Source organism: Haemaphysalis longicornis, unplaced genomic scaffold, assembly GCF_048455015.1.
Source record: "Haemaphysalis longicornis isolate Haplotype H1 unplaced genomic scaffold, Haemaphysalis longicornis Haplotype H1 scaffold_10, whole genome shotgun sequence".
In the NCBI taxonomy this organism is placed as follows: domain Eukaryota; kingdom Metazoa; phylum Arthropoda; class Arachnida; order Ixodida; family Ixodidae; genus Haemaphysalis; species Haemaphysalis longicornis.
This window is the reverse complement of record NW_027526204.1, coordinates 38,826,079-38,844,795: the sequence shown is the minus strand read 5'-3', so window position 1 is coordinate 38,844,795 and position 18,717 is coordinate 38,826,079. Positions and strand designations below refer to the sequence as shown.

Below are 18,717 nucleotides of genomic sequence, written 5' to 3'. Positions count from 1 at the left end.
TTTTAGTTTTACATGCCCGGGGAAGCATTGAAATAACTCCCAACTAAATGCATTTGTGCAGCTTGAACTTCAGCTGACGATTGTGTATTTTTAATTTTAATAGTTCAGGCGGACATGCGAAGAAGAATCCTGGTCTCCGTGGGCCAACTTTGTCTCTGTAAATTTACACAGGTGAGTGTGAATGTGAAATATCTGGAAATACTGTGACATTTGGGAAGCAGGAGGGGAGCAGGAATAGCAGTGGCGGGATAAGCCGGAAAGCGGTGTGTGTGAAGCGGACGCGGTGGGCGAAGTGACGTCAGTTCTAGGAAACCAACGTGACAAACAGAAGCCCCGCATCGCTAGCCAGAATGGTCACTCTAAGATCACCGCACATCAAAACGCAACCTTACGCTAATGGCACACGCACAGCAGGTGTCGTGATGTACAAATTCTGCGATAGCCTAGCTTGACCCCTTAAGGTAAAGTGGTAGCTACTTTCAACGCGCAAACAGTGGGGCTTGTTTCCGCTGTACTTAAAATGTCAATCGTACCGGTCCGCGTGGATTTATGTATGTCGATCTACCTTCCTCCACTGTAATCCATTTGCAGAGGGGCTGCGGATAGTTTGATAAATAAATGAAATCACCCACGCGCTAACCACAATCACCTACATATTTACTCAATAATGAATGTGTTCTGCCTTAAAGGGACACTGAACAAAATTTGTCAAACCCCTGTTCCAGTCTGTCAAGACTGGATCAAATGAACAAACTTTTCATCGTTGATCGCGTTGATAAGTCGGTAATTATTTTATAAAGCTCGAAAAACGAAAAACTAACATGCGGTGTCTGCTCCGGCCACACTAACTAATAGTTGTGACGTCGGGAGGAGGTGCAACATGATTGGACGATGTCCAAAATTATCATTCAAGGAAGTTTCGGTTTCGGTTCGGTAAAACAACATACTTGACTTCCGACGGCATCATAGGCATTCTAGATATATCAGTATTCGTCGTACCGTGCTTCTGCCATGTTGTGGGCTGTAAAATGCGTAAGATAAGCCTGCCAGGACGGCTTGGAATCGTAGCAAACAATAGCCGAGGCCTACGCAGTAGATAAACGTCCTTCACGTCACCGCAGATGCTCAAATTTCATGTGCTTTTCTCATATTTTGGAGCTTGGCTCACTCATGCCTGTGCCGCAAAAAGAGCGTTCACATTAGGCCAAGGGTCTGCTGATTCTGGCCTGTGCCCACTGCCCGCAAGCAGTCGGTACTTATGGCAACAGCACGCCAACGAGAACTCGCTTGCGCGCGTCACTGAGAGTCTGCGTGCGTTCTGCGAACTCGCTCGTGGAGCAGTGAACGTTACGGCCCAAAAATGGTAAACTCAGTAGAGAAAACGTCGCCCGAAAACGAAAAAAATGAAATTACAATACAAAAAGAATGTACTCGCCGGGATTCGAGCTTGCGACTTGCTAAATAGCAAACCTAGCGATCCAGACCGCTCGGCCACGGGCCTGCGCGGCCACGTTAGAAATATAAGGTACATAATGTATAACCGGATTACACTTTTATTTAGTTTTCGCATTTTAGGCAGCTTCGGTGACTATTTGTTGTATAGCGCTCGTGCAGTACGCGTCCCCAAAATTTTCACAATGTCTCACGTCTAGCAATTGTATTTGTTAGACTTCTAGAAAAGTGTTCTCAGATATGTAGTCGTGCTGCTGACCGCTGTGCTTTTCACACAACGCAAAATAAGTACTTCCTGCTCCCTAGTTTTACGCTGTAAGGTAGAAGTTTCAGTTGATTTTATTTCCTCAATACGTCTATTGACTTCGCTGGCTGTTCTTCCGCCTTCAAGCCTTCAAATGACCTTAGATTTTCCTACTAGAGTACCAGTCAGTGAAGCGTCGCATGTGCGCTTGTGCTGCACTTGTGTGGAGCTACCTCTACTTGGAGCTTGACACAGTAAACAAAGAAAGTAAAGAAAGGCACTTTCTTCCATTCACAAACATGTCGGGGTTTACTTTCAACTGGGCGAACGAATTGCGACGACCCGTAGGCGGCCGGCAGACTAAACGATTGGCCGAATGACTCTGTCAGAAGGTCGGCAAGCCGTGCAGTCACGCAGTTAGGCCAAGTCTTTCCTCCTGACGTGACACGAAAACGCCACGGGAAAAGGGCTAGGATGCAGACAGGAGGACAGCATTTTCGAATTGATTGTTATACCAAATACATTCGCGTAAACGCACTAAGAGTGGTCGACACATGGCCCATGGACTCCGGGCTACAATTTGCCCTCGTAATCCCGGAATGTTTACAAATCACTTCAGTGGCCCTTTAAGTTTTACTCCAGTGACTTGCGCCTCTTTCTGTGTGAGCTAAGGATTCACTGAGCAGTGATTTTGCCTCCCGGACACAACACTCGAGTAGACGTTATTTCAAACTTTGGACGTGGCTATTGAAGCGCAAAACACAAAGCCATCTCAATAGGAGCGAACGTACCTTAACGTTTTGTCAGTCTTATAGCGTTATGGGCAGCCTGTTAAAAATTAGCCCATTTGACCCCCCTCGTCTTTCCGCCGTTTACAAGGTGCGCCCTTCCCGTTTCTTGCCTCTGAAGTACAACACTAACGCCACAGTGAGTTGCAGAAATCTACCCTCAGGTCAACAGATTTGCTTCTAAAATACAAACAATAAATCATAGAATGCACAGGAAGGGCTGGAATACTTCCTTAGAGAGCCGCTATAACAGCAGCAGGCTGATTTTACCGCCACGAAGTTTCAGCGAAAACATGCAGAATATACGCACGCAGCGAGAAGTCATTTAAAAGACAGACAACCGTTTTTTTCTAGTATATTTTTTTTCCCAAATGGAGGGGGTAACTCAAAATACCTTAACCCGAAAGGGTTTTCCTGATAGGGCCCCAGAACTTTGGAAATCATAATTTTTCGACCTCCAAACCATACGTGGCCCACTAAAAGCAATGCTGGCAACCATGAGAGGAAGACGTGAGGCGGCATACTTCTAACTGCAAGTGATATTAGAACAGATATTTCAAAACTTTTCCTACTAAACGTTGCTAAATTATGTTCGACGGCCTTTCTCCTACGCCGCGCGACTGGAGTGCGCGATCTCACAGCTGGTCCATCATGCAACAACAGAACGTTCAGCTTGACTGGAAAAGAAAAATATCTACGCAAATAGAGAGACTAGGAAGCAGTTTTGTGTCATAGAAACACAACTGCGCAGTTTTCTAACAGCACACAGCGAATGTCTCCGATAGGTATTGGTCAGGAAATGAATACGAACTGCGCGCAACCTGCCAAGCGCTCGGCCTGCATTGAGAGCAGCCTTGTCAAGGGGGCGAGGAACGAGCTACAACCTTGTGCTGTACAAGCCATTTCTCTCGACTGTCACGTTTGTTTTCTTGCGCGGTGACACAATTTCAAGCCGTAATTTTCTATTTTCCGAAGGTATTACGAGACATGCCAGGATTGATTCCACTTGGATACAGTGTGCTCATCGTCGTCGTCGACATAAAGTTGCAACCGTGATCTGTCGAACAAATCCTTGTTTTCAGTCTTTCATTCCTCGCACAGAACATGCCTAGAACCTCCTTCCTGGGCCAACCACTTCCATTGAAAACCATCACCTGTTTCGCCCAGCATAAGCCAATATCGTTATTTAACAAACCCCATAAAACTGTTGTACACAACCTTGTTGCTGTGTTGTATATCCTGTGTTTTAAGCCGCTCCCCTGTGTAGCACATTTTGCCTTGAGGGTAAAATACATGAAATCAAATGAAACGTACAACGCTGAAAAAAAAACCCTTAAATCGTCACTCCTCCCAAGGTGAGTGGGGAGCTGACGGCAAACCGTTGTTGCATCTAACGGGGATGGAGGGTAAATTCATCATGGCAAGAGCTTCAAGGGAACTACCTTTGTGTGGACAGCGATGACCACGAATGCCGTTGTGACTAGGAACCGCGAGTCTGCTCACCTTATGCTGCTTCTCGCATACATGAACAGAATGTGACACAGCCAATCTCCCCTATACGGAAGGGCTTGTAGTTTGTCGTCTCAAAAGGAGAGAAAAAAGACATTAGGGAAAGGGGGGAGGCGTGGTGACATCCACCGTGCCCGCTGATGAAGGAGTGCCGTGCATGCATTACTATGCATGACTCTTATGCTTGTATACTGTATACGGCGGGTGCTTGCTCAGGGAGCAAATTTTCCTTCGTTTTTTTAATTTTATTGCGCTTAGCTTTCTTGTAGTTTGCTTGATGGCTTACTCGTAATCTGGCTTACCTGCACCGTTCATATGTGTATTTTGTTAAGTTGGTGCCTTTTCAGACAAAACCACTGTTCTAGTCTTAGTGCGAAAGTTTGTTCGATGTCTTTTGCTGACAGGCTGACTTTCTAACATAATTTTAAAAAAGAAAAGAAAAATTGGCTCGCAGTTGAAACCTCACCAAAAACTAATACATTCTTCTTGTGCAATAACTATGGAATTGCAGCAATAAAAATCCGCAGTATTAGAGCAGTGAAAACGTGAAACCACAACCCTCTGGAGCTGCACATGGGATCTTCAGACTGCTTGCGTTTGCAAGCAATGTCCCGTCTATGTATGGAACGTTACCATTCCCCAAAACACAATATTTAGTTTTTTTGTCATAAAGCTGTGTCCCTTCCGTTCAACGAAGCACTTGCGGGCGTCCTCTACAAGTCTATTCGGTCTCCTGGTTTTGTTGTTGCTGGTGTTGTATATTGTTGCAAGGGCAGCCAGAACAAAGAGCGCCAAATACCAGTACTTTATGGTCTTCAGAATAAAGTTTAAAATGTGTACTTCCTTGCCCTCAACTGCTAAAACGGTGCAGGGGGCCATCTAATTAAAACAAAGAGATTGGTGTAGAGGGCATAATGGGTAAAAACTACAGGCAGTGAATGGGAATACAGGTCATCCTTTTTCCGTGATAACCTGGACGACGCATTTCTGCGTTTAGAGACTTCGAAATAAAATTGTATATGTCATCTTATCCACACTCAAATGACATATTTATTTCCTCTTTGCAGGACCGTTGTGAATATCATCAGCAAAACGAAAACTAACGTTAGCCTCTTCCCGAAACCAAGTCTTCACTATCAATGCGCAAGAATGGTCGAAGCGCTATACAGAAAGGTCGGAAAAGGGTAAGTGAAAACCTTAGACCAGATCTTGCGTAAAAATACTTGAACGTTTTATCCCATTCGAGATAATAAATATGTTTTCGATTCTAAATACATTTCCTGAACCGCATTGTATTGAAAGCACGCCACAATTATTAAAATTAGTCATAGATTTAAAGTATCCAGCGACGCTCCAACCATAAATATCCTTAAACCAGAGCAACAACTGCTGCCTAAAACGTAATTCTTAACCGCCTTCCTTGACGCACCCTAATGACACGGCAGGTAGCTTCACCAGTAACCACCAATTGTCAAAACTATGAGCATTGTGAGTGTGATTCGGTGATAAAAAAAACCATTGTACGGAATTTTCCCTAAGTACCAGCATGCGTAGAAAAGTACAAAAAAGGACATCGCTGAATGTTAACCTAAAAAAGAGCGTCGGAAATGAATTGTATTTTCTGTCACTTAAATCGCAGCCACTTGTTTGAAAGTAGCCAAAAGTGTCCTACCACCTATAGCCAGCATTCTAGTGATAGGCAGGTACACCTGCCTGTTGCGGTTTTTGTCTGTCGCCAAATAGTTTTAAGCTTATCATGAATCATTTACTTTCCTAAATCGCGAGGCCGCCGGTACCGAGAGCCTTTCACAGGTATCAAAACTACAGCAGCAATTGTGAAGTTGGTATGCGACGACAATTTCTAGTGGCCAGTACTGTAGTCAGCCCCGCAAATATTACGTAACAGATTTTTAAAACTTCACTGCTGTTACTCAGTTTACACGTTTGTAGACATGCCCCTCATTTTTCTTGTGCTAGCAGCTATCCAAAAAAACTTTGTTTCCCACAAATCCTATGCTGCTATTCTAGTTTTAGTTAGATGTAATAAATACGTTTCTCGAAAAACTGCGGCGTTGTTCCTTGTCCGTGCATTTTAAAGTCAAGAATAAGAAAAGCGCAATCCCCCAAATACAATTCAAGGTGAGCTTCCTCGCCGGATTTCTGAATATTTTTGAATAGGGGAGTGCAGCCTGCGACGGGGTTCAATTTCATTCATGGAACCTGAGCGCTTTTCTATGCATGAAAAAAAAACATTGTTTCTGTTCCTACTAGCTCTTGGCTTGTAAATAATGTTGTCACGTGCGGATACATGTAACAATATACTTCAATTCAAACCGGCACTTCAGCGGCTAACAAATGTTTTTGAGGTTTTTCTGCTTCGGTTAACAACATAGAATGGATAATCGTTTCCATTTTATTTAAGTAATTGTTTGTGCGAAAACGCAGGACATACACTCAAGAATACAATTATTTATTTGAGCTTTTATGCACAAAACAAATATGGAGCATCTAGACAGCCAATTGGCCTAAACGTGGGTCCATGGCGTGAAGGTTTCAATACATTTTGTGAAAGAATAAATATCAAGTAAACCTATGTATGCAAAAACGTGTCGCGACATACCCGCAACTGAAACATGGAGTACACATGAAAGCTTGATTCGAATGGTGGCACTCCGTGATGCTAATAAGTGGCAAACACACGAAAAAGTTCACAGTAACATGTGAGTAACAAAAAATGATCTCACGTACACTAAGTCAAAAAGGAAACAGATTACAAAAATTAGCATATATACTAGGAAGGTAAAACGAAGTCACTACTCCAAAAACTCGACTGCATAAGAAAAGCTTGATAAAAAAGTGACAATGTTTCGCTGAGAATGTAAACATACAAGGACATTGTTAAACAACAACACGTACAGTCGTCAAAACTGTTAACAACAACAAAACACGAGGTGCCTGCCTACGCTCAGAGTGGCAGCTCTTGATAGCTACAGCCGCATCTTTGGCGCCTGGTTATCGGCGCTCACGATGCTGCCCTACTGCACTCGGGTGCTTCAGCGCATGCGCAGGGCCTCGCTTAGCAGCCCGAGCGCTATCGTAACCTGCCGCTCTGTGCATACGCTGGCACCTCGTTTTTTGTTGTTGTTAACAGTTTTGACGACTGTACCTCCGTATGATCGAAACCGAGTCATGTCAAAACTTTTCGATGTATGATTATAGTGGTGGCGCCTACAGGTTGTTGGGAATGTAGTTTTATGCTTCTTGTAAGATGGGCACCTTTTTTATTTGTAGAGGCACACAATTTCATGTAACAGCCCCAAACATAAGAAATGGTGCGCTTGCCATATTCGTTGTGTACTGGTGGCACGTTGAAATAGATGTTTCAATTATTTCGTGTTGGACGCGATGGGCTGGAAAGAATTGATGAATGGAAAGGAACATTGCATTGGATTATTTTTGCCCCATGTACGCTATTTTAGAATGCCATGATTGATGCAGTGATATTTTACCTACATATTCGTTAAGTACAGCAGGATTGTGATATAATTTAGATCATGATCACAAGCGCTCTATATTGTGACATTGTGAGACGATTTTTAAAGGTAGATAATGTGAGGTGCAGTGTCGATGTAATAAGCAAATCTGCTAAATCAGTTTCAAAAAAAATATTCTCAATGTATGTATAAAAAATAGCACCTGCCTTTTATAAAAAAAACGCTCGCTCGATCCAACTGATTGCATTGGTGTAAGTGTGTTTTCTAATGTCCCGATAAGAATCCCAGGTTATTTTAAGGTGTTTCTTTTTCACTTACTCGCTGAAGAGGATTACCATCCGACAGTTCAACCAGGTTGCTGAGAGATTTATAGGGACTGGAGAATGATATGCATCTTCGAATCGCAGAAATCGAAATGCCACACGTTGTGAATCCAACATTTGCAGAACGCCTTCGCGGAGCAAACGTCATTTTCTGAACTCTGTCTGGAGCGTCATGTGGGCAGACTTTCTTTGGATCACTGCTGTCTGCATGGCGAACTCTCTCAACAACCTTGCCAGGGCACTCGTGCTTGAGTGAGTACATACTGCGCATCCACAGGCAGTCAAATGTGCTCACCTCATCTGACGGAGGCCACAGTTGCTTAGATCTTCGCTGGCACTCCTCAGCGAACTAAGTTATCGTTGATCTCCGCTATGGCGGGTAATTCCACAACTTAATAATTTGGTACCTTCTATGTTCTCAAAAGTGTCTTACTGGAAGTGTTTTCTCTGCCATGTAAAATTACGCCACATAGCACTTTCCTTCATGCGGATGAAAAGCGTGGGCTACGTTCCGCAAGGCGGCACGACTCATCGGGCGCTCTCAGCTGACTGAAGCTCATTTGGGTATTCGTGGTTCCGGGGCCAAGAGCGGGCACAACATCGGTGGATGCCTGTATGGGCGCGTTCGCACTGCACTGAGCTGTAAAAGTTCGACTTGCACTAAACGCAGCAGAGCTTCCAGGTGCAGGTTACCATACTTACATAGCGTGGTTACCCCCCCCCAGACTTTTTGTGCTGCCTGGATTGAAATAGGTCATTCGAAATGTGCATGTGCGGCTAGGTCGTTTTACTGCAGCAGCCCAGGAAAGTAAGAGCTCTGTAGCGAAAGTATATTCTTCCATATAGTTATATTCTCATTCTCGCCTCTCTCGCGACAAAACCCGTACACACTGACAGCGCACTAGTTACATAACGATATATTTCGTTAGTCATTTTTACGCTTGCACTGAAAAAAAAATAAATGAACTTGACCCTAATATATCTCAAACTTTGCTTTTCAAGTGTCAGTAATGCACTGGGTAATGACCTAACCGGTCATATTGTCGAACCTCAAACACGTTTATGTGCATTTCATCCCTGCACGCACACTACTTCTTTTACGTACACAGCGCATTCATTTTCAGTTTTCATGCCTGACCATGCCAGTTTTGTACATTTTGTTTTATTTTGATCGTGCATTTTTGTGGTCAACCAAATAAGCAGATTACGCGGGGTTGTATGCCGAATAATCCAACGGAACTGCATGTGAAGTGAAAACGTGTGGCAGCTTTCCATTCTACACGTTCGCTTTTCTTTTGTTTTGTTCGCCAGTGTTAGGTCCATTGATGTTCTTCCTACCGAAACTCTACGAATTTCTATCTGCTATGGGCTCGCTCGAGACTGGCAGTATGAAAAATAAATAAAATAAATGAATACACAAACCGAAAGTTATTCCTAGCTACGCCACTGTCGCTGGTGTACTCTTCACTGCTATTAAAAGAGTACGTAATCAAGAAAATCCATCGTTACTCAAACGCATGAAATTTTAGAAGCGTTTTTGTGTGAAAATCGAAATCTTAAAAACATCCTCGCCTTTTCACGCTAATTCCCCGCCTTTAAAAACAACACGCCTGTGGCCATCCTTGGAAATCAGAACTGTGACGTAGATTTTCACTGGCCAACTTCAAGCATGTGTAGATGTTGTTCTGGTAACGGCTACATGTTTCTTTCCGTTGGCATATATTGCGTGCTTGCAAGAAATCTTGACTTTAACATTAAAGTAATTGCACCTCTTTGTTCTTGTTTCTTTTGTTTTTGGTTTGTGTTTTTTCCGGACGTTTTTGTTGCTGCTAGCTGCTACGGCCTATTTTTGAGTGAAAATGAAAACAATCAATGACTGATCATCTGCCGACTTGGTTACATCAACCATCAACGCTGACAGCCGCGACGTTCGTTACAAGGAGGTCGCTATAACACGGGTTTGAATGGGAATAACAAAGGGAAATTTAAAAATGTCGTTCAATCTATGAATTAGTTACATAGAGGTTTGCCACATCCAGGTTTAACTGTACCAGCATAGGTAACAGTTATTTTACATTCCGACGCATTTCTGCAGGGCTCTCATCGCTGGGACATCCAGCATGTCTTCAATGGTGCTCCTCTTTGCAGCGACGTGTATTGCCGAGGGGGCATTTGCATCCTATCAGGCTAACCTGACATACAGGGTTTCTGAACGCATTCAAGTGCTTTGCCAAGGAGCCATTCTGAGGAAGGTAAGATCAGAACACTATGGACGCCAAGGTGATGTCGACTGTGTGTGAGCCGTGCCTTGCGCTGGGAATAACTGATAATTCTTCCAAATGCAGCAAGCAACATTACTCCAAAAGATACATAAATGATAGAACACGGTCGAAAAACACCTAAAGCTTGCAGAGTTGACACCCATTGATGACAACCACACCAGAACCCCTACAAAGAGGTATATTTCGGTTAATAAAGGTGTGTATAAACTTGTATAACGGAGCATATTTTGGGTGTGGACAGTCATGTCACTATTCTCTTGTCTCTGCGGTGCTGTTGGTATACTAAATACTTTTCGAAAAGGTGTAATAAGCCTCCAGCGTTTTCACAAAAAACGTTTTGCACTGATCGCGATTATTAGATTTACCACAGGGCCATGTGGTCTGGATGTGCTGGCGAGGCATGTGTCAGACTTTGCTTGCGAGGATGGTGTGTTTGTGTCGCATATTATGGCACGTATACCTTCAGACGCGGAATTTGCTTTCCCGAAGCATGCGCCGTCAAAGCGAATCCTACTGATACTTCCTATAGTAACGTAAGTAATGCGGAATTCCTGCGTGAAAGACCCCTGACTGTGGTTCGCGCGACATCTCACTCTAGAAGAGAGGACTGTTGAGTTATGCAATTACGGTTATCTCGAAGCACTACCTTTCCAGCTCTCGCCCTGGTTTTCTTCCGTACTAGTATGGATTCCTAATATAGGATCCCCGCTAAATGTTTCGCTAATGCACGGCATACACAGCCTCAATTTGTTCCGCGGCAAATATAGTGCTTCAGATAACCGCGCCACATAGTTCCGTTAGAAGCCCTATCGGCCACTGTTCCAAGTTCTTTAGTAGTTTCTCGTCGGCACGCTTACGTTTCGCGTAGTCGGAGTAACTCTTTTCCAATCGATCAGACACTGGCCATTTGGTAAAGTAATGTGTTATTCTGTACGAAAGTGGGCGGCAGGACAAAGTTCTCGTTTACTGCTGCTCATAAACGCAAGCTAGGTAGCCGTGAGTTGAGGTCAGACTGCTAAAGTAAAACGTAGTGCTTTCCGCTCGGCATGCGGCTCTCGCACATTGTCCTCGATGCAAATTTGAGACACCAACAAGCGCTCATACACTCTACCCTTTATTGCTGCTGGTAATGATTAATTTCAAATTATAGTGGTATTCAAAGAGCATAAAAAAGGATTTCGTCGTTTCTTGCTGCTCTTGAGATTCCTTAGAAAAAACAGTGCTCAAGGAAGGACACAAAAAAGTTTCGTTTTGGCTTTTCTTGATTTTGAACCACTGCTTAAGTACATGGTGCCATGTTCGCTTCGCCTTGAATGAATCTTCGCTAGTAGTTCGAAAAGCTCTTCCAAGCTTCAGGGTTAATTCACTACAAACGTCGGAACCTCGTAGTGGCAAAAGTAACTAAAGTGATGTAAATTTTATGGTTGTGATTCTCATTTTAGTACTAAATAATACGAGCAAAGTGATTGTAAAAACATTGATGTGATCAATGTACCAAACTCTTTTGATGGAGAAAGTTACCGGTAATTTCTGCGACGGCATTGAAATATATCGTTGCCACACTACCCTCTTGCAATGACTTTTCCTTCTAAGCTGACGCCCTTGCAGGATCTTAAAGCGTTCTTTACCAATACGCCACTATCCTAAAAGCTGAGATGAATCAGTTGGCGATGATGTTGGAAAACCAGCAAGTTGCTGTAATCATGGTTACGTAGAAAACCACCCGATATTTTTCCGGTAAAATCTCAAGGTAAATTTACGTCCCCCAGAAACGCAAAAAAAATCAAATCGACTAAAAGGCCTTTCAATTCTAATAAAGTTTAACTGTCTTTGTTACTTGGTCATTTCTTTAACTCATCGTGAACCACTGCAAAGACAAACCTTGTGTTTGTTGGACAGAGTGCAGCTCATTTGCATGAATTTGCTCCAGTGTTAGAGATATACAAACGTCACTAACTTTCATCGAAGCGTCATGATGAGCTTAATATTATTGATACACTGATAGAGCAGCGGGAGCAGTTCTTACAAGCACTTCTCCGCTATTTACCCATTCTGTTTGGCAAGTACAACCTTGCTCCACAAAACGACATTAGAGACAGCCTCCTTGATTTGTAAATTAAAACGAAAGACGCTTAAGGGAACCTAGTCTGTATATTGTTTCCGCGTATCAAAGCAGTTGAAAGTTCCATAGTTTCTGGTGGCCCGCTCGTGTGGCACGCACGTTACAAATGGCGCTCCCGGTGCATCGCGGTGTTATTTTGGTAGATGCGACGCCACCATTCTACATCCGCGCATTGCAAAGAGCAAAAACCCAGTACGAATCACTACCCATAGGAGGTCGACTGATGCTGATGCTGTTTGCCCGTGAACCTCGTAGAAGTGAAAACCTCGTGATCGCAATGGCCTACAGGGCTGTGCTACTCCGGGGAAATGCTTGTTCCAGATTTCAACAGCAGAGCTGTTTAAGCTGATATTTCCTTTGTACAGCATTACCACAAAAAATACCGGGACGAAAGACCGCGCACACGCGATCGTCCGGCTCGTGAGGAGCACCCGGCGTCGGCCCGCTCGACCTTCCATAACACTCTGCACCACGTTCACGGCATGATCTCTGGCACGCTCTTCTACTCGCCAGTTTACGTGAGTTCCCACCTTAAGGGAAGAGCAGAGACGCCGAGTTCACGAAGCCGATGTCTGTGGGGTTTAGCACCACGGTGATATATGAAATGAAAGATATGGGAGGCTGCGCGTAGAACGAACCGTGCCGCCCAGTCATGGCGAACTTTCGGGGGCAAGTTTCCAAACCCATGTGAGGTGCAACACCCGGGTCTCCAACCAAGGCAGATGGATCGCCAGATCTACTGCCTCTCCAACTTTGTACCGCTTGTGGAAGCTGCGCCATTTTTTGTAGTAACAATTGTTTGACGCTGAATGACCTTCACGTGTATGTTACATTCTCTGTTTTAAGCACAGGTGGAAGTCGTAGTTATCCGTCGCGTCTCCCCAAAAACCTACAATCGGAGGTTCCTCGTCTCGCAACACACAGCCATGCCATTACGTTGGTTGTTACGTAATAATTGCATGTACGCTGACGCCCGCCATTTAGCGAAATACGTTGCTCGCCTCTCTGCCTTCCATCTTCAACGGCTTCAATAGAAAGATGTATACAAGATTCTATATGCTCCCTTGATTATCTAAGCTGTACGTCCAAGCGTTTAAGTCCGGCCACAGCAGCAAGAAAGGACGGTCTACGTAAAATCGCTGACAGTAGTGGCATCTAATCTACGCTAACAATTTCTTGATATTTTTCGTGCCTGCGTGCACCAGAAATAGGTTCGACAAGCTTCAAATCGCTTTCCTGTATGTGAAGTAAAGAAAAACCATGGGGTAGATGCGACGCATCGGGGGTTGCCGTTGCGTTTTTCAAATCATCGGACGATGTCATCGGAGCGCCGGCGGCGGAACGACCGAGTGGAGCGGCGCACTTACCGCGTTTATATGCAGCGGAATGAGAGAGAGCAGCGCATAGCAGCGCATAGCAGCGCATGCGCATGTGTTAACCGATCGCAAGCGCGAGCGCAAGCTGCGCGCTAACGCACAGCTGGCACGACGACGGGAGCGAGCTGACCGCGCTGATGCACAGATGGCGCTGCGGTGAGAGCAGCGGAGCGCACAGCTGCCGCGCCGAGGATGCGGACTACGCCGCGACAACGACGCGGGACAAGGCGAGTTAAACAGATGCGTCGCATCTAAAAGCCTGGCAATGCATCGGCGTGATGTCTGAGAGAACTGCCAAGTCACACTGCTTTTAAGACCAAATTTGAGCGCCATATTACACAAATACATCGATAGTTATTTACATATTAGGGCTAAAGAGTTGTGAGTTTTGAAGCTCCTTGCTGTTGACCCTATTATTCAAGCGAAACTGTGGAGCTCTCCCGCCCTTTGTAAAATCGGAATCATGTCGACCCACACACTAAAACATCTCGACACCACGCTTCGTCTTAATAAAGATGGATACACAGAGCAAAAATCCGTCGATATTTGCGGTATCCTGACGGGGCTCTTATTTTTATACCGCGACACAAAGTGTGTCAACGAGGCCATCCTCACTCATCTCGTATCGTCTTCGGTTGGCGCAGGTGATGTCGTATTCAGCAACTGCACGAGCGTCCACGTCTACGGGTTACATCGTGTCTGTGATAAGCGTGGATTGCGTCCTAATCTCCATGAGTACCCAGCTCCTGCTTCTGCCTCTGACCACGATGCTGACAATGCCCCTTGCGCTCTACATGCTCACTGTTCGCGTGGGGCTCGTGCCGGGGCTGAGCTGTGCAGCGTTCTTCCTGGTGGGATTTGGAGGCTTCTGGATTGCAATCGCGGTCTACCACAGAATGCAGGTACGCCCGCAGGGATTTCCCAATCCCTGTGCAATACACACTGAGAGGACTGTGTGTGGCATATCTATTACCTTAATAAGGGTAAGATTCCGATGATGGTGGAAACATTGATTGATTGTAGGGTTTTAACGCGCCGACGCAACGCAGGCGATGAGGCGCGCCGTAGTGGAGGGCTCCGGATTAATTTTGACCACCTGGGGATCTTTGAGGTGCGCCGAAATCTCGTACACACGGGCGTTTTTGCTTTTCGCCTCCATCAGAAAAGCGGCCGCCGCGGCCGGGAATCGAACCCGCGACCTCGTGCTCAGCAGCGCAACGCCTTAGCCACTGAGCCACCGCGGCGGGTGGATGGTGGAAATACATTACTTCAGTAGGATCAATTAATTGAAGGCCTAAGAAAGAACGTTCCTGGGGAGTACGCTTTTAAATATTTTACAACAAAGCTGTGTACCTCTACTCCCCAACGGTTTCATCTCCGTGGGCGAAACTCCCGAGGCGTTACGGCCTGAGACGCCGAGCGCATGCATGAGGCTAATCAGGCATACAACATGTAAGTCCGAGTTTGTTTGAGGAAACCACAAAGGAATAATCGGAACCACAATATGAATAAAGCGCCTTGGAACAACGGGACTTTCCCTCCCGCCCGCATGCGTTCCTGGTAAATATTTTGTTTTAAGATTACCTTTGAAGGCTAGGCAGGTCCAGTGTCACTAAATAGAGCAGCTCTTTCCCACGACCCCGAGCGCGTGCGTGAGGCTGGGCAGGACCCAGCATTGGCCTCTAGAGAATTCCAGCGTAGTGTCAGTAGATAAGCTATTATAGTACCGCCACTGAGGCGCCCAATTCAGCAACGGCAGCCAAGTTGCTTTTATCAGTGTTCCGAGATTGCATAATCTACGGCCTCGCTGTTAACTTTGGCACGGTCGTTTGTAAACAACACTACCGAAGATGCAGCAAAACGGTATCTGTGTACACACTTCTGCTGTTTATGCGGTTACACGCGTTATTTTTGATTCGCATTCGGATCGGCGTAAGTCGTGCGCAGACGGAGAGCTGGGAGGACAAGCTAAGCCGGCAAGAGTTGACGCACTAAAACACATACACAACAAAATGGCTTCACCCACAAACCGTCGCAGTGTAAGAAAATGTCGCGTATTGTGAAATGAATAATCATGGCGGCCGCAAAGAAGAATAAGAGAAACGATTGCCGATTACAAGTAACCTTACCTAGTAACACTAACCGAGCGCAAGCGAGAAGGCCGCCGAGACGACGAGAAACGAGAAACGTGTTTCCAGTTTTCATTAAAGGGACACTGAAGTGGTTTGTAAACAATGCGGGATTACGAGCGCAAACTGTAGTCCGGAGTCCCTGGGCCCTGTTTCGACCACTCTGTGCGTGTTTACGCGAATTCATTTAGTAGAAAAATCAGTTCGAAAATGCTATCCTCCTCTCTTTACGCTCGCCCATTTTCTGTGGCGTTTTCGTGTGACGTCAGCAGGAGAGGAGCTGACAATGGACCTCTCCCTGTATGTAAACAACGTGACGTCACTAAGCGCACGCGCACGACGGGTGGCGCCTGCTGGCGGCCGCGAAGTGAGGTGGCGGTTGGCAGGAAGCGCCTGCGCCGGCGGCACGGCCTGGCCGCGCGGCGCCCGAAAGGAACGATGTGCCGTTGGTTCGGGCCGTCACTGGCTTCCCACATTGCTGGTGGGGGTCTAGCTATCCTAGCTGTGGCCGCCGCACCTCCATGTAGCTTTCCGCATCTACAACCTCCGCAACACTTTCGTTTACCGTACGGTCAACTGAACGGCGACGCTTTCAGATAATCAGTGCGCGGCATAACAGCCTAAACGAGTCATTCTGAAGGTTGGTGCTGTTGCGACGCATCCCAAAATGTTTTTTTAAGATTCTTTATGTTCGGACACATACCAAGGAAAGCTAATTTATCGTTGCTTTCGAGGTCCACTTAAGCTAAGCGCGGTGCCTCAGGCAGCTAGACGCTCCCTGTTCTTGTTCTCTTTGCGTCGCCCGGAGACAGTGGCGTACACACGATTTCATGTCCAGGGGAAAAAGGAAAGGTAAAGCATGAAAGGATTAAATAGTAAAATAAGCAGCAACGAAACAAAAATATAAAGAGCAAAAGGCAAAAATTATTCCAATAAAAATATCGCGATGATGTCGTTCTCTACGAGATTGACCGATTGTTTTTTTACCTTTACCCCAGTGAAATATTGAAATGGTACATCGTCATTGTGAGAGTAACATAGCAGCCACATATGATTAGTGCGTATATCTTGCGACAGTGCACTGAAATATTTTCGGTAGTCATTATTTCATGATAGTTAAAGTTAGTGTCCATGTACGCCCGCTGCATACGCCAGCGTCGGGAATCCACAACAAACGAATACATTCACTGAGTCTGTTCGCTAAGGCCAAACACATTTTTCGAGTCGCGTGAGCAGCCCATCTCGCCCCGAAGGCACGATAATGTGTGAGCACGGCAAGCATCTCAGTTTTCCGGCATCCTCAAGGCAGAATATAATTTATCAAGGTAAAAATTTATTGTACTTACAAGCAATGAATTTCGTTCGTCTTGAACAGATCCCCCCATAACAAAAGATCAAACTTGTCGTTGTCGATCAGGCGGCAGGCGGCTATCGCGGATCCCTCGTCGAAACATTTATTTCACGTCGCGTAAGCAGGTGAGCATTCATTGTGTTTTTTATAAAGTGCTCTACCTCCTCAAAACATGACAATATTTCGCAGCAAGAAAATTTCCGTCTGCCCGCCCCCCTATTTCACTTGAGCAAATTTCTGCTGGTGCTGCATGATAGCAGATGGTTGATAAACCAGTATCATTTCATTGCTCGAATCAGCGCGGACTGCAATGTAGACGGTATGACTGCGCTTTGGAGAACAGCTGAAGTTCGAGAATGCGAAATGTTGCTACGAGTAAGAGCAGACTATGTCGCTACTTTGGCTGCCAGCCTCTTCGGCACATTGCGCGCATCCACAATACACGCCGAATTTACCTCTGTGGGGACTCCGAAAAGTCTGATGCCGCTAATTTTGCTCGCAAAATTTGGGTAGCCGAGAGCACAGCAGCCCACCGGCATCAGAAAAGCCAACACGTAAACAAAAATTCCACTTTTGCGCGCGTCTAATGCAGCCTCACTGCATACGCGCCGCGCGCCGGTCGGAATGTTTTGCCAACCACCCTCCCGGCCACGCCCAGCACGTGCGATTTCCCGTGACGTACCCCAGCACGGCCGTCCCGTGACGTACCCCGGGAGAGGGCTACTGCACGGCTCGCCGACCTTCCGCCACCGATTCAGTCGGCCCACCGTTTATTCTGCCGGCCGCCGACGGGTCATCGCAATTCGTTTGATCAGTTGAAACTAAGCGACAACACGTTTGGGAATGGAAGAATGTGCCAGTCACAAGTTCGAATAGCCGCGGGTACATGCTTTTTTTTTTTAGTTAACTTTTTCGTTTTTCGCCGATGTTTTCTATACTGAGTTCACCTTTTTTTGGGCCGCAACGTTCATTGCTCTAGGAACTGGTCCACAGAACTCGCGCAGGCTGGCACTGCCGCGCTAGCGAGTTCTCGTTGGCGTGCTGTTGCCATAAGCACCGACTGCTTGCGGGTAGTGGGCACAGGCCAGAATCAACAGACCCTTGGCCTGGTGCGAACGCGCTTTTTACGATACAGGCATGAGTGAGGCAAGCTCCATATACGGGGGAAAAGCGCATGCATTTGAGCGTCTGCGGGGACGCGGAGGGCGTTCATGCACTGCGTAGGCCTCAGATAGTGAATGCTACGATTCCAAGCCGTCCTGGGAGGCTTATCTTATGCATTTTACAGCCGACAACATGGCAGAAGCGCGGTACTGCGATAACTGGGATATTGAGAATGCCTATCCAACGACGCCATCGAATGTCAAACATGTTGTTTTAGAGACCGAAACCGAAACCGAAACTTGTTTTATTGCTAACCTTGGGCATCGTCCAATCACGGCGCCCCCTCCTCTCAACGTCACAGCTTAGTTTGTGCGGCCGCCGCAAACCGCGCATGGTAGTTTTTCTTCTTTCGCGCTTTGTAAAATAATTACCGATTTGTCAACCGGATAAACGATGAAAAGTGTGCTAATTTGAGCCAGTCTACACAGTGCAAGCAAAAACGGGAGCTTGACAAATTCACTTCAGTGTCCCTTTAACGATGCC

General features: G+C 45.9%; 1 protein-coding gene across 6 annotated transcripts in view; it reads left to right on the top strand.

Moving 5' to 3' along the window:
* The window catches only part of LOC144158387 (ATP-binding cassette sub-family C member 2-like), a 131,351-nt gene that overhangs the window by 58,948 nt on the left and 53,686 nt on the right, over positions 1-18,717 (top strand). For all 6 annotated transcript variants that reach the window (XM_077689255.1, XM_077689254.1, XM_077689258.1 and 3 more), the window contains 5 exons: positions 104-171; positions 5,061-5,177; positions 7,934-8,062; positions 9,906-10,062; positions 14,235-14,492. In XM_077689255.1, the coding sequence (XP_077545381.1) occupies positions 104-171; positions 5,061-5,177; positions 7,934-8,062; positions 9,906-10,062; positions 14,235-14,492 (729 nt within the window). The remainder of the gene's footprint in view (positions 1-103; positions 172-5,060; positions 5,178-7,933; positions 8,063-9,905; positions 10,063-14,234; positions 14,493-18,717) is intronic.